Genomic DNA, 14116 nt, shown 5'->3' on the forward strand with positions numbered 1-14116 from the left:
AGTAATGAATTTTCTAGGTTATACAGACACGATCTTAAACAAACTTATATTTTATTAAAACAATATTTAACTTAGAAGTAGTTTAATAATTTAGTTTTAAATTCTATAAAACATAATGTATCAAAATCTTAAATAACTAATATAGTTTTTTAGATAGCTAATAGAACTGATTTAGGTAAACAGTCAGTTTTTGTTAGCTTAAAAGTATATTACATGTGTGTTTAAATTGTTACTAAAGTTAATAATGATTGTATCTTTTTAATAGGCAGTAACAAGCTGCTAAATTAACTTTACCGTATTATTTAAATACCACGCAGTACTTTTAATGATGATATTTCAGGAAAAATAAATCAATAGTAAAATATTTATTTAAAACTGAATATAATTACGTTAATCAAGAAGAGGAATGTTAAATCTTTAGATAATTAATTTTTAGTCAAATCTTTAAACATATTAGTTTTGAATTTTTTTAGTTATGTAACTTATGAAAAGTTAAAAACGTATTAATGCCTCCAACAAGTTGTAGTAGTAATTCATACTATTTTAAAATAAATTGTCGTGACTTTTTTTCAGTTTAGTGTAAAATTTATGTTAAAAGAAATTGCTTAATTTTTTTTAAAGTTATATTTGTATTGAGATTTAAACAATAAATTTCTAGAGAGCTTCACACTTAAGAAGCCTTTATTCAATTAAGACAAAAATTATATTGAGCTTATTACTTTACAATTGTTTCACGCTAAAGCGATGATCACAAGTAAACTTACGTGTTTTCTTGTTACTATCGCTTTAGATACTAACAATTGTAAAGTAATAAAATCAATATAACTTTGTTCTTAATTGTAAAGTTATATTTGTACTAAAAAATAATAATTGATCATAACATTTCATCATTGAAACGTAAAAATACAAAATGTAATAAATTTGAAATTTTTGCTATACTATTTGTATAGGGAAATACCTATTTGAAAAGAAAACATACGTATTGTTATTTTTTTTAAATTACTACATAAATACCAACTAATATGTTTTCAAATCCAATAATAATTTCTTTTTTTTTTTTTAATTCAACGCGTTAACAATTTATTCTGAACTAAAATTTTTGCTACAAGAAAAGCTGAAAAGCAGAAAAAAAGTAGTGCTTTTTTTCTTACACTCCAACTATAAGAATTGCTTTCAATTTTACTAAAAAGATAGTTTGTGTATTACTGCTTGAATTTTCAGTTCTAATAAAACTTTTTACCGTTTATGATAAATTTTTTTTAATATAACTTAGTTCGTAAAAATTTTTGATCAATTAATGTAATAACTTTTTTAATGTCTATTATTTCCTTATAAAAAAGATTTTGCGGTGTTTACCAAAAAATATTTTTTCTATATATTAAAAATAACAGAAAATGCAAAATCTTCTTAGTGAATCTACTCGAGAAACATTACCCAACGCTAAAATTCAAATGGCTTCAAATCAAAAAGGTTATGCTACTTCTTCGGTAAAACAAATCAATATGTATTTGAAAAAAACTCTTCATGGTCTTGGGGTGAGAAAAGAATAATATAAATTTGAAACACTTTAAAGCTACCAAGTTTTTTATTCATTTAGATTTTTTACAAAAACTTTTAACATACTATGCAGGTTACAACTATAGTTCTCTCGGTTAATGTGTTTTTTATGAGCATTGCTGAAGTCGTCATTAAAAATTGTGGTGAAGAACGCGAATATGATGGACATGATGATTATTATAGTGGTAAATACTCTGATTATTATGACTCAACAACTCTATGTACTTGTCTTGAGTCTTGGGGGGTTGGTATTTGGTGCTCTGTTCTAGTAAGTTATTTTTAAGTTTTACTGATTTTTAAACGTAATTTAAGACAATATAAAACAACAACAGCAACAGTTTTTTGAACATCAATAAAGTCTATTAGAGTACAGTTTAGAAAATTACCATTTTGGAATCTACAAAAATTCAACCATATAACACACAACAACATTAACTTTGCTCTCTTTTTGACCATTTTAAACTGGGTAAAATAAAAATTTGTTTATAAGACTAGTAAAAAGTTATAACAATGGTTTTTTATTAGGTTTTGAAGAACGTTAGCTCTTTAAAAGTATAATTGGTATATGTTTTAAAGTTTGTTTAAGCATTATAAATATTTTTTTTTTCAAATTAAAGTTACTAAATATCCTAAGAAGTTATATAGATGAAGTTAAAAGTTGTTGCATAGTGATTTTCAAGAGGTTAAAAGTTTTAAGTAAGTATAATATTATTTAAGAAACCTTCATTAATAAATGGACTAAATGATAAAAAACTAAATATGATATGTATAAATAATAATAAATTGAAGTTCAATATTATCTAACGAAGTTTAAAAAAAAAATATATTTAGCCTTTTCTTGCTGGAGTTTTCGGAGTTATTGCTGGGTCTAAGTCATCATCTCACAAAAAAGTAAATTTTCTTAAACTTATTAGTTTTCTTTATTTTTGTTTTTAATCCTGTAATGAAAAAAGGAACAGTGTAATGAAAAGTTTTATTATACAATTTAAACAAATCAAGTTATAACAAAATAAATTTCTAGAATGAATTACTAATGGGATTTAGCATTGCAGGAGTTGTTTTGTCATTCATACTAATTTTTATTCAGTTATACTCGACATTTTATTATCAATGCGTTAGTACTTTGACTAAATTAATAAAAGTAATTAAATAAGCTTTCTACAAAATTCAGTGTTTAAAAAAAATACTTTGTTTTGTGAAGTCATTTTACAGTCAACTTTTACCTATTTATATAAAAGTAACTAATAAATATAATGTATAATAAAGTCAATTTCGTTTTAATAAATTAACTCAAAGTTCTGTAAAATTTTTCAAAAAAGAAAATAATAGTATTTTATATTTTGATTTTAACTATTTTAAAGATTGTAACAGCTTTTGAATTCAATACAATTTTTGCAACAAATAAAACTTGTTTCTGAATAGAATTACCAATCAAATATATAAAATAAATTAAATTATTGTAAAAATTTGAACTTTTTATTTTTTTAGTTTCAAAATAAAAGATAGATAATTTCTAAATCTACACAAAACATTAGATCTAAAACGTATGAAAAGTAAACGCTTGTTTCATGTAAAATATTTTTGCTCTGGTTTCTTTTTTTTTTTAATCGTCTAATTATTAGACTCTAATACAAAATAAGCTTAAACAAGGAAAATACTATTCAAGCTTTTATATAAAAGTTTTTTATGTTATATTCTACAAGTTACTTATTTTTATACTGAATTTAGGTAGTTCATAACTTTTAAATATTATTATATGAATAACTTTTTTAAATAAACTATCAATTTAAATAACTAATAATAACAATAATAAAATAATTTAGTTTCCATCTGAAAAATCGTCAAAATTTAGACTGCAAATAGCAATAGTATGCACAACTGGTATAAGTGTTATTTTATTGATAATTTCTTCTGCTTATAGCTGCTTCCTGTGTAAATCTTTCTTTGGAGAGGTTATTTAAAAAAAAATGTTTTGTTTATTCATCAAATAGAAACATTTTAAAATATTTGATAAAGTAAAGTTGTTCATTTAAAAAAACCAACACAGATTACTAAGTTGATATAGTTTAAAATCTGACAGTACTTTTAGATTTTTCTCGAGTAGAATTACTAGTTTAAATGTTAGTCTTTTCTATTACTTTATTATTATCAACTAGTACAAAAAGTTAAACGTTCTCAAAGTTTTTAATTGTCTTTGTAAATATTTTTTAATATACAGTAATGATTTTTATTGTACAGCTTAGTATAAGTTTCCTGTGTTAAATACTTTCACGTAAATTTAAACCATGGAAATTAAAAAGTTCGAACCCCTTAAACTTTAAAAATAAAAAGCGCTTCAATAAAAGACGATAATTTTTTTACTTTCATGAAAAGGTTATTGAAAATGTTAAGCTTTGTAAATTTTTAATCTTTTTAAAAATAAATGTTGCTCAAGTATCCTTTTTTAAACTACGTTACTTGAGACAACTTTTAGCAAACACGTATTTTAAATGTTGCTTGGGATGCACGTGTGTTTCCTTTTAAATATTCTATTTGATAATACGACAGTGTAACATTTTAAAGTATTTCGACTTTGTGTTTTACTTAAAGACGTTTATAAATAGTTTAATTTTTTTTAAGTTATAAATTTCATTGTAGGTACTTACCTAAAGTGTAAAACATAGTATTAACTGAATATTTGTGAAAATAACTATCTGAAAAAAGTAGTAAGGAATTTATTTAATTTTTGAACAGATAAAGTATTTGATACTTTATTTTTTTCGATTTGCTAGGAAACTAAATAATAAATACTTAGAAATACAGCTGATTAAAAAAACTAAAGAGTTTTTATTACCCAATACATTCAAAAAAAATATACAAATTCCAACAAAAATGTGTAAAACTAAAAACAATTGAACTCGAAGTGAATCTACTATCAAAGTTCAAAGTTAAATAACTTAGATTAATTTGATAAATGCAAAACAAAAATTTGATTATGAAGTTTTACTACTCGATATACTTTAACTTTAAAAAATATCTAAAAGTAAGAATATTATCGATTTATTTCGAAAAAAATGTAAAAGTTATTTGCACCAAAGACTATAAATACGTAAATGTTTTTTTTAACATTTTTAAATGACAGTTTGTTTCCATTTTTATTTTTTAACAATTTTTTGTAACCGCTATTAGTTATATATTACCAGATGTGTAATATATTTATATAAAAATAAAAATTAGTTTGTAATTAATTTTAAACAAGAATATTTCTTATTCTAATTAAAAAATATACGTAAATTAATGAATACAGTCAAGAAATAAAATCAAACAGCGTGTTGTGTATGAAAACAAACGAAGTACAAACAAGTCTGCTCAAGGTATGATGGTTTTGATTGTTTAAGTTGGACTAATTTTTTTTAATCACAGATAGTTACTTTTAAAAGATGTGTAAAGCATAAGCATTTTCAAACGTTTTAATCAAAACGAGTTCATTGATTTTAGTCAAAATATAAAACATTAACTTAATGTTGTTCAGTCGATAAAGGTAAATATTAAGTATTTTAGAGTTTTATATTATGCAACATTTTTGTTTTTGTTTATATTCTTCACGCATGAATAAGTTTTTAAACAACAGTATTATTAACTAACATTGTTATATGCAGTTTCATATTTTATTTTTGCTTGAAAAGGTCGCAATCTCTTGCCACCAAAACCGGTCGCGAATAAAATATACAATTTGCATAAATCTACTTAGAGTTTTATATAAAAATATTTATTGATAAGCATGGCTGTTAAACTTTTGAATTGTTTTTGATATTATTTTAAAACAAAATTTATAAATGTTAAACAAATTATAAGTAAAGTAAGTTAACTTTTTTTTGATCTAAACAATATTATAACATTATTTGTCAATATAAAGCTGTGTGAGCTTAACTAATTGAATTATTCTAATATACGTTTAGTATTACATAACTAGTAAAAACTTTTTGGAAATTTAAAATTGATTAATTTTCAGATAGATATTAATTTCAGGTCCTATTTTTAACCCACAAGGAGACCTCAATTATTAATAAGAATCAGAAACAAGTGTTTATAAAACAAAGTCAGTTTCAGCCAACCAAGTTCACAAAAAAAGAAATATTAAAATAACTTTAAAAATATATTTGTAATTTACTGATATTCAATCACTTTAAATAAGTTAATATAACTCTGCTAATTTAAAAAACTTTAAAGAGCTTCATGTAAACAACTTAGTGATTCTAAATTTATTCTAAAACTAAAGTTCGGCAGTGGTATTACTATCAGTGCTCTTCAGTCAAAATAAACTTGCAAAATCACTACAAACTCCTTTGGAGAATAATTAAAGAAACTCGAAAAACCAGACAAGGAAAAGCCACCTGCAAACTATGTTTTATATAAGCCCTAGCAATTCTAGAGGAGAATATGAGTTGTATCAATAGAAGAAACGAATTCATGAGCACATGTAAACATAAAGCAAAATACCTATCAAAAAACTAGAAAAAGCATTAGCAAAATGCTTTACTTAATTTTCTATATCTTTTGTACTTATTTTTATGTTTTTGTACCAAAAATTTGTTTATGTTATTACGAAATGTAATTTCCGTGAAAGTTTTATAATTAAGTTTTTAACATGAAATTTTGTTTACGTAATCTACTAATCTTTTTTACTTATACCTAATTACAAAAGCAAACTTATTTTCTTTACTTAAAAACAATTAACACGCCCAATTAGTTTTTAGTTTTAAATATATATATATATATATATATATATACAATAAAGCACAAAACAAAACACATAGATGAAAGTTAAAAAATTTAGCATAAAAAGATTATGACACCTTTTTATTTATAAAGCCCTTAAGGTGGGCTCAGTGTGAAAGATTTAATTTATCAAGTTAAATAACTTAATTCTATATATATTACAAGTTTATTTTGACTGAAGAGCATTGGAAGTAAAAACATTGCGAAACTCTAGTTTTAGAAAAAATTAGAATCACTGAGTTGTTCAATTTACTGATATGAATTACTGTTTAGTTGGTGCTAAATAATGTTTGTGTTTGTTAATTAAACTATTAAAGTTTATTGCAAACAAAATACAAATAGAAGTACTTTTCGGACACGCTCTTCAGTATTTTTTCGTGTCAAAACAAGCTGAAATAATGATGTACTGATATAAACTAATAGAACTAAGTATTTAAGAAAACAAATTAAATTTAACACAATAGTAATAATTAACAAATTAAGGCAATCGTTTAATCAGAAATAATATAAATGTAACACAACTTTACTAATCAACTAGTTTAAGTTCAACGAATTAAACAAAATGGTCGAATAAACAAATTTCTTTTGTTTACAGAGATCCGGCTTTAAGCTTAAAATGTATATAGCTTCTAAAGTTTTTAGGTGAAATTCATTACGAGCCACTGATATTATTTTGAAGTTTTCCACTTTATAGTTTTCGACACACTTAGGATTAGTAATCAGGTGTTGGCCAATCGCTGAACTACTATTTAGTTTTTTTAAATCATCAAATTTCTTTTCCTCGTTACATGACTTTATCTTGTTTAAAAGGTTTTTTGGTATATGTTGGTTGATTCTTGAAATCAAATTGTTACTCGTTCTACCCACGTATGTTTTTTTACATAAACATACAAATTTGTAAATTACATTGCTGGTGTTTAGGGTGGGTAATTTATCTTTGTTTTAATCTGAAACAGTTTATTGGTTGAGTATACTATTCGTAAATTAACAGATCTATAGCCATTTTTTACTATTTTCTTCAAATTATTATGCAAAACTGTATTCTGATTGAATGGCAACTTAAGGTATACCGGACACTTTTTTGGACCAAATTTTATTGACTCAAACCTTGTCTTTGTTTTTTGTATTGTGTTCTTTATTATGTCTAGGGGGTAACCTAAAGTCGCAAAGATTCTTTCCACATTTGATAATTCTGTTTCTAAATATTTTTCAGAACAAATTTTCATTGCTCTATATGTAAGGCAACTGATTAGATTTAGTTTTTGTCTCATTGGACTGTATGAATTATAAGGGACATAGTCCCCACTGAAGGTACTTTTTCTAAAAATGTTCGTATAGAACATTTGATTCTCCCTATTGACCATAACATCTAAGAATGCTAATTTGTTTTCAGTTGCCTTTTCCATAGTAAATTCAAGGTTTGCATGCATACTGTTCAATTTTAATAGAAATTCATCTCTGTCTTTATCGTCTGTAAAGATGGCAAACGTGTCATCTACATAACGTTTGTAATAAATGGGAGAGATATCTTTTATGAGTTGTTGTTCATGGAAACCAACAAAAATGTTTGAGAGAATAGGACCAAGTGGCGACCCCATTGATATACCATCAATTTGCTTATACATATGATTATTAAAGCTAAATTCTACTCCACAACATGCTAATGTTAATAATTCTTTGAAGACTGCTGGTTTTAGGTATTTTGGAGCTAATCTGTATTTAAATAGTTCATTCACAACTAAATTAATGCACTCCTTAATCGGTAAGCTGGTAAAAAGAGACTTGATATCGAAGGAACACATACTAATGTTTTCCTGACTGATTTTTAACTGTCTAATATCATCAGCGAAACTGAATGAGTAACACCTGATTACTAATCCTAAGTGTGTCGAAAACTATAAAGTGGAAAACTTCAAAATAATATCAGTGGCTCGAAATGAATTTCACCTAAAAACTTTAGAAGCTATATACATTTTAAGCTTAAAGCCGGATCTCTGTAAACAAAAGAAACTTGTTTATTCGACCATTTTGTTTAATTCGTTGAACTTAAATTAGTTGATTAGTAAAGTTGTGTTACATTTATATTATTTCTGATTAAACGATTGCCTTAATTTGTTAATTATTACTATTGTGTTAAATTTAATTTGTTTTCTTAAATACTTAGTTCTATTAGTTTATATCAGTACATCATTATTTCAGCTTGTTTTGACACGAAAAAATACTGAAGAGCGTGTCCGAAAAGTACTTCTATTTGTATTTTGTTTGCAATAAACTTTAATGTAAAAAATTGTGATTTTTATAATGGAAAAACCATTATTTGAACAAATAAAACTATTGTTAATCATAACAGAATGTTCTTCTAGAAGTACAAAATTATTATTTATATGAGTTCGAATCTAAAAAGTTACATAACTTACATAAAGTTTATTGAAAAATTTAAGATTTTTTTTTCTACACCATTTAAAAATAAAAGAGAAACTTTAAATTTTTCGTGCATAAACGTTAATTATTTAACTAAAACTTTATTTAGCCTTTAATATATCTTAAGTTTATCGACATTTATATTTGCATGCTATATAACAAGTAGTATTTGTTTTGAAAATGTTCTATATTTCAAAAAAATAAAAAGTATTTGATAGATTATAATGTTTTTTTTTTGTAAAAAATAGTAATGCTTTATACAACTTTTAATTTACTGTTTTTTCAAGGTGTATGTTTCGTTATTTATTTAGTTTCTAATTATTTCTTAATTTTTAACAGAAAAATACATGTTATTTTAATTTTGATTTTTAAGTTAACTTCAAATTCCAAATAACAAATTAAATTTATTTTTTATCTTATATCTACAATTTGTGTTTTACTAAACACCTTAGAACGAATACTTCGAAAAAATAGTTTAAATGCCATTTTAAAATGTTACCTATGAACTAAAAAGCAATACGTTGGTTTCACGAGCATAAGTTACTGAACGACACTATAAAAACATACAAGACATCCCCCTAGTTAAAATGAAAAGTCAAATCTATTTGGTGTGCAGAACTTTCAAATACCTATGAAAATTAAAACTAAAAATATGAATTAATAAAAAAAAACTGAATCGAACAAAGAGTTTCAGGACAGTTTAAAGCTTCTGCTCGATAAGTAACCTTAAAAGTCAAGAAAACGCAAACACAGAAAAATCAAATCCTGACATATTGCATTTTGCTTTGTCCTTACTAAAATTCATAAGATTGACATAAACGCAATAAATTGCTGCATCAGTCAACCTAATTGTGCTACAGTACATTAACACTGAAGGGTTCAAGCAAGTGATTAAATCAATTCTCAACTTAAAAAAAAAACTGTTAAATGACAGAAAACAAGACTTTACTCAATACAGCTTTAATTTTCAGTCATACACTTAAAAACAATTTGATTTGTTTTAAGTTAAGCATTTTAAAGTCACCATACGAAAAGTTAAAATGTTAAACAATAAAAAACCTAGTTATTTAAAATATGCTGTAAACTAAAAACTATTTTTTATATTAACCTACCAAAAACCAATTTAAAGAAAATGAATTGGTTAATAAAACTTTATAAAATCATTTAGACTGTTGTAAACTTAAAAAACCAAAGAGATTATAGTTTTTAAAAATGTTAGGAAACAGTTGCATGTGTTAATAACTAACAGTCAAGCTATGATACTTTTTAAATTTTTATTTTTAAGCAGAAAGCTTATAAAAAAATATATAAGTATTTAGTTTTTTAGTTTTAAAACACTTTATAAAGACTGAAAAATATTTTAAGAATAATAATAATAAGTAAATAGTAAAATAAAATAAAAATTTTTAGATGTTTCTTAATTGGGTATTTTAATTGTTTGATTTTAATAGAGTTCAAATTGTATAGCTTGTGTTTTTCTATCTAAATATAAGGTAAGCTTTTAAGAAAGTTTTATTGGTAGCATTAGATTTAACTCGTAAAAAAATTATAACTAGCAATTTCTATTAGCTGAATCATAAATATGTTTAAGTACAATCATATCATTAACTTATCTACTTTTATTAATTACGTCATTTAATAATTGCCACTGTGAACTAAACAGTAATAAAACTCAAGTAATTCTTTTAAATGAACATAGATTTTTTTTTTTGTTATGAAGTTGTAATATTGAAAAACAAAAGCATGCTTTGAAATTAAACATGAAAAGTCACATAAAAAACCATTATAAGCTGTACAAAAAAGCAGTGTTAATTGAAATAATTAAAATGCATAAACTACTGAAAAAATATATTAAAAGTGTTTTTTATCTGTTCTCAGTTATTTTTACTATGTAAGAGTAATTTTTCAACGTGTTATCACAATTGTAGAAAAAAATATAAATTGAAGTCTAAAGCATCTATAAAAAAATTATTATTAACTTTTTTAAACTTTTGTAAAATTTATGTTTATTAATGATACAAAAAATTATTTCAAAAAAAATAATTTTTGTATTGATTTTGTTATTTTTAAGAAACTTATAAGTTCAAACTAAATAATAAAAAAAAAATTCGATGACAATCAAGAATTTCGAAAAAACATCAAACAACAGTTATATATTACATCAATTTCTCGGGATTAAGTTGATTATATTGTGGCTGTACAACATTTGGTGGATTTGTAAAAGTCATAGGTGCTGGAGCTGAAGTTTGTTGGTTTGGTTGAATATTTGTCATTAGTTGTTGCTGATTGGGGAAAACTGTTTGACTTCCTTGAGGAAAACTAATAGTTCCTGTAAATGTTTGAATTGACTTATCACTTTACTGTAATTAAAATTAAGTACAATTAAGCCACCAAACTAACTATGGTATCTTTAAAGTTAATTGATTGTAAGTCAATGTTTTTTTTTTGGTCGAAGCTTTATAGTGACATAATAACACTATGCTTTTTCAGTATCTCACCATCAAAAATATGTTTCAAAACAGTATTCTTGAAGTTATTAAGTATTAATAAACTATATCTTTAAAGTTTTCCTTCAATTAATTTTTAATTATCAATATATATGAAGAGATACAACGCTTAATGTTTTTATTGATTATCTTTTTCTGTAGATTTAATTTATTTGTTATAGTAATCACATTTGTAAAAGTGTTTGCTTTAAAATTTATTTAAACAATGATTTTTGAAAGCAAGTTTATATTAGATAATGAGATATTAAAAAATATAGTTCAATAACATTATACCTTGTGTTGGCTGGTTAAGAACTTGGTGATTTGGATAATAAGGTACATATATAACTCGCTGTTCAAATGGCCTCCTTGACTGTATTTTATATTTCACATGTTCAAGTTTTAGTTAAATATTATATTCCTATTTTTCAACATAAACAAAATAAACACAGCTTAAAAAGCTGTTTTTTGAAATTTTTACAATATTATTTCTTATTAAAATATTATTTCTATCTTCAATATAAGTATGCTTGCACAAAATGTGTTGCACAATTGATAAAATATATTAAAGACTTGTTTGAAAACAATGTTTGCTTTTGAAACGAATAGTAAACTCTGACTATTACATTATCTCTTTAACGATGATTTCTTAATGACGATAAACAAGTATAAACTTCTATAACTGAATGACATTAAAACAACGTAAAAAAACATTTTTGTTTACATTGTTAATAAAATTAAAATTAAACTAATACTGTTAAATAACCTGTCCACAGCAGGAATTACACAGGAAGCAGCTATAAACAGAAGAAATTATCAATAAGACAAAATTTATTCCAGTGGTGCACATTATTGCTATTTGTAATCCATATTTTGCCGGTGTTTCCCAATTTCTCTAACAATATTGTTTTATGGTATAATCAAATCGTAACGTTTTATGACAAAGCTATTTATATAACGAAAATTAGTTTAAAATTGATTTATTGTTTAAATATTTTCCAAAAAAAAAATATTAAAATGATTTTACAAAGATTAATACCTTATTAACTTAATTTTAAATTAACTATTTGAATCAAAAAGTAATAAAATTACTTAAGTAATTAGTTAGCTTGTACATACCGAAGGCTTAAAACCTATTTAAATACTTAATTGGTATTACTACTAATTAATGTATTTTATTTCTTGATGCAGATATAAATAATTTTTCTAAGAAGGTTATGCTAATAATATATTTATGACAGTTTTGTAAAAATTAAATAAGTATTATTACTTTTTAAAAACTGACTTTTGTTTTTAGAAGATTTTATGGAGCTTTTAAAATTATCTTCCAAAAACTTATTAATTAGTTCTTTGTACTATTAAAGCAAAAAAAAAGCTTAATTAAATATAAACAAAACCCTTTAAAAAAAAAAAGCTCTTTTTTTTAAAGAGAAAGATAGTAAAAATTTTAGGCTTAACTTAATTTTTGCCTTATGATAAGCTTCTAACCCATCTCCATCCAGTAGTCAAAATCGATTGAAGTACCATTAAAAGAAATGACATGACAGCTCCTGCAATGCTAAATCCCATTAACAATCCGTTCTAAAAGATTTGTTGTTACATTAATTACGATAAATCTTATATAATGTGCATTTTTCCACAAAAACTTATGATTTATAAACTTTACCACTATAGCAGATTTTTTGCAAAAAACTTAAACAATCTCTCTATACGTTAAAGGTTTTTTATACATTTTTTCTAATAGCATTCAGTTTTTTTTGTATCAATTTTGTATTATCAAACTTACCTTTTTTTGTGATGATGACTTAGACCCAGCAGTAACTCTTAAAATTCCAGCAACAAATGGCTAAAAAGAAAACTAAAAATTGGAAATTAATCATAAAAAAATCATAAGGATTTTCTAAGAAATTGTTGAAATTTAGTCGAGTATTTACTAAAAGTTTTTTTTTTTATGTTAACTTACACATATAGTTTATACCAAACTACTAGTATAATTAATAAAATTTATTATCTTCATAAATCCTTTACTCACTTTTTAATAGCTTTATTGGTAATATAAGATTTTAATTTATTTCACGAATAGCACTAAAAGTTCTAAACTTGCATCTAAGGAGAAATTTACAAGTTTATTGATTTATGAACTTATTTATAAGAAATGTTTTACTCAATTAAAAACAAAAATTATATCCTTTTGTATGATGACTATTTTATTCACAAAAAAATGATACTTTTTAAAAATTTATCTAGTTTTTATTTAAATTTTGTCAAGTGAAGTATCTTATTAATGTATAAAATGTTTTTGTATAAACATTTACTCACTAGAATAGAGCACCAAATTCCAACACCCCAAGAACCATAATAAAAGCATCGTGTAGTTAAATTGTAATGATCATACCAGTTATAAAAACTGTTATCATAAACACGTTCTGTTCTGCATGTTTTAATGGCCACTTCAGCAATGCTCATAAAAAACACAACAACTGATAGAACTATTGTTGTAATCTAAAAAAGTAATATAATTGTTTTTGGTCGAAACTAAGAAAAAGTTAGATACTAGAAATCTCATTAAACTTAGTCTCAGCATATTTTATTTATTTCTAACCCCAAGTCCTTTGACAGTTTTCTTGAAATATTTTGTATTTTTATTTTCTGAAAAAGTAGAACTTTCATTTTGAATTTTAGCCATTTGAACTTGGGCGTCAGGTATGATTTCTTGAGTAGATTCACTAAGATGATTTTTCATTGTCGTTTTTTTTTTATTAAATAAAACTCTCAAACTTTTTTGATAATTACTGTTTGCATAGAAGTTCTACATTTAAACTATACGTACAAACTAAAGCATTGCACATATATAAACGTTTAACAGAAACTAAAGTGTTTATAAAATTAAATAA

The 14116-nt window shown here is 23.9% G+C and overlaps 1 protein-coding gene across 1 annotated transcript; it reads right to left on the reverse strand.

Moving 5' to 3' along the window:
- Nucleotides 1–10544: 10544 nt before the first annotated feature.
- Nucleotides 10545–14010, reverse strand: LOC145836209 (uncharacterized). Its single transcript, XM_082944027.1, has 7 exons — nucleotides 13825–14010; nucleotides 13542–13724; nucleotides 13009–13068; nucleotides 12711–12803; nucleotides 11989–12117; nucleotides 11517–11595; nucleotides 10545–11065 (listed from the first exon to the last, which is right to left on the reverse strand). Exons 1-7 carry the CDS (start codon nucleotides 13963–13965, stop codon nucleotides 10893–10895), a joined length of 858 nt encoding a protein of 285 aa, XP_082800153.1. The 5' UTR covers nucleotides 13966–14010; the 3' UTR covers nucleotides 10545–10892.
- Nucleotides 14011–14116: the final 106 nt, after the last annotated feature.

The sequence above is a fragment of the Thalia democratica genome, chromosome 5, assembly GCF_965202585.1.
Source record: "Thalia democratica chromosome 5, ktThaDemo2.hap1.1, whole genome shotgun sequence".
NCBI lineage: Eukaryota > Metazoa > Chordata > Thaliacea > Salpida > Salpidae > Thalia > Thalia democratica.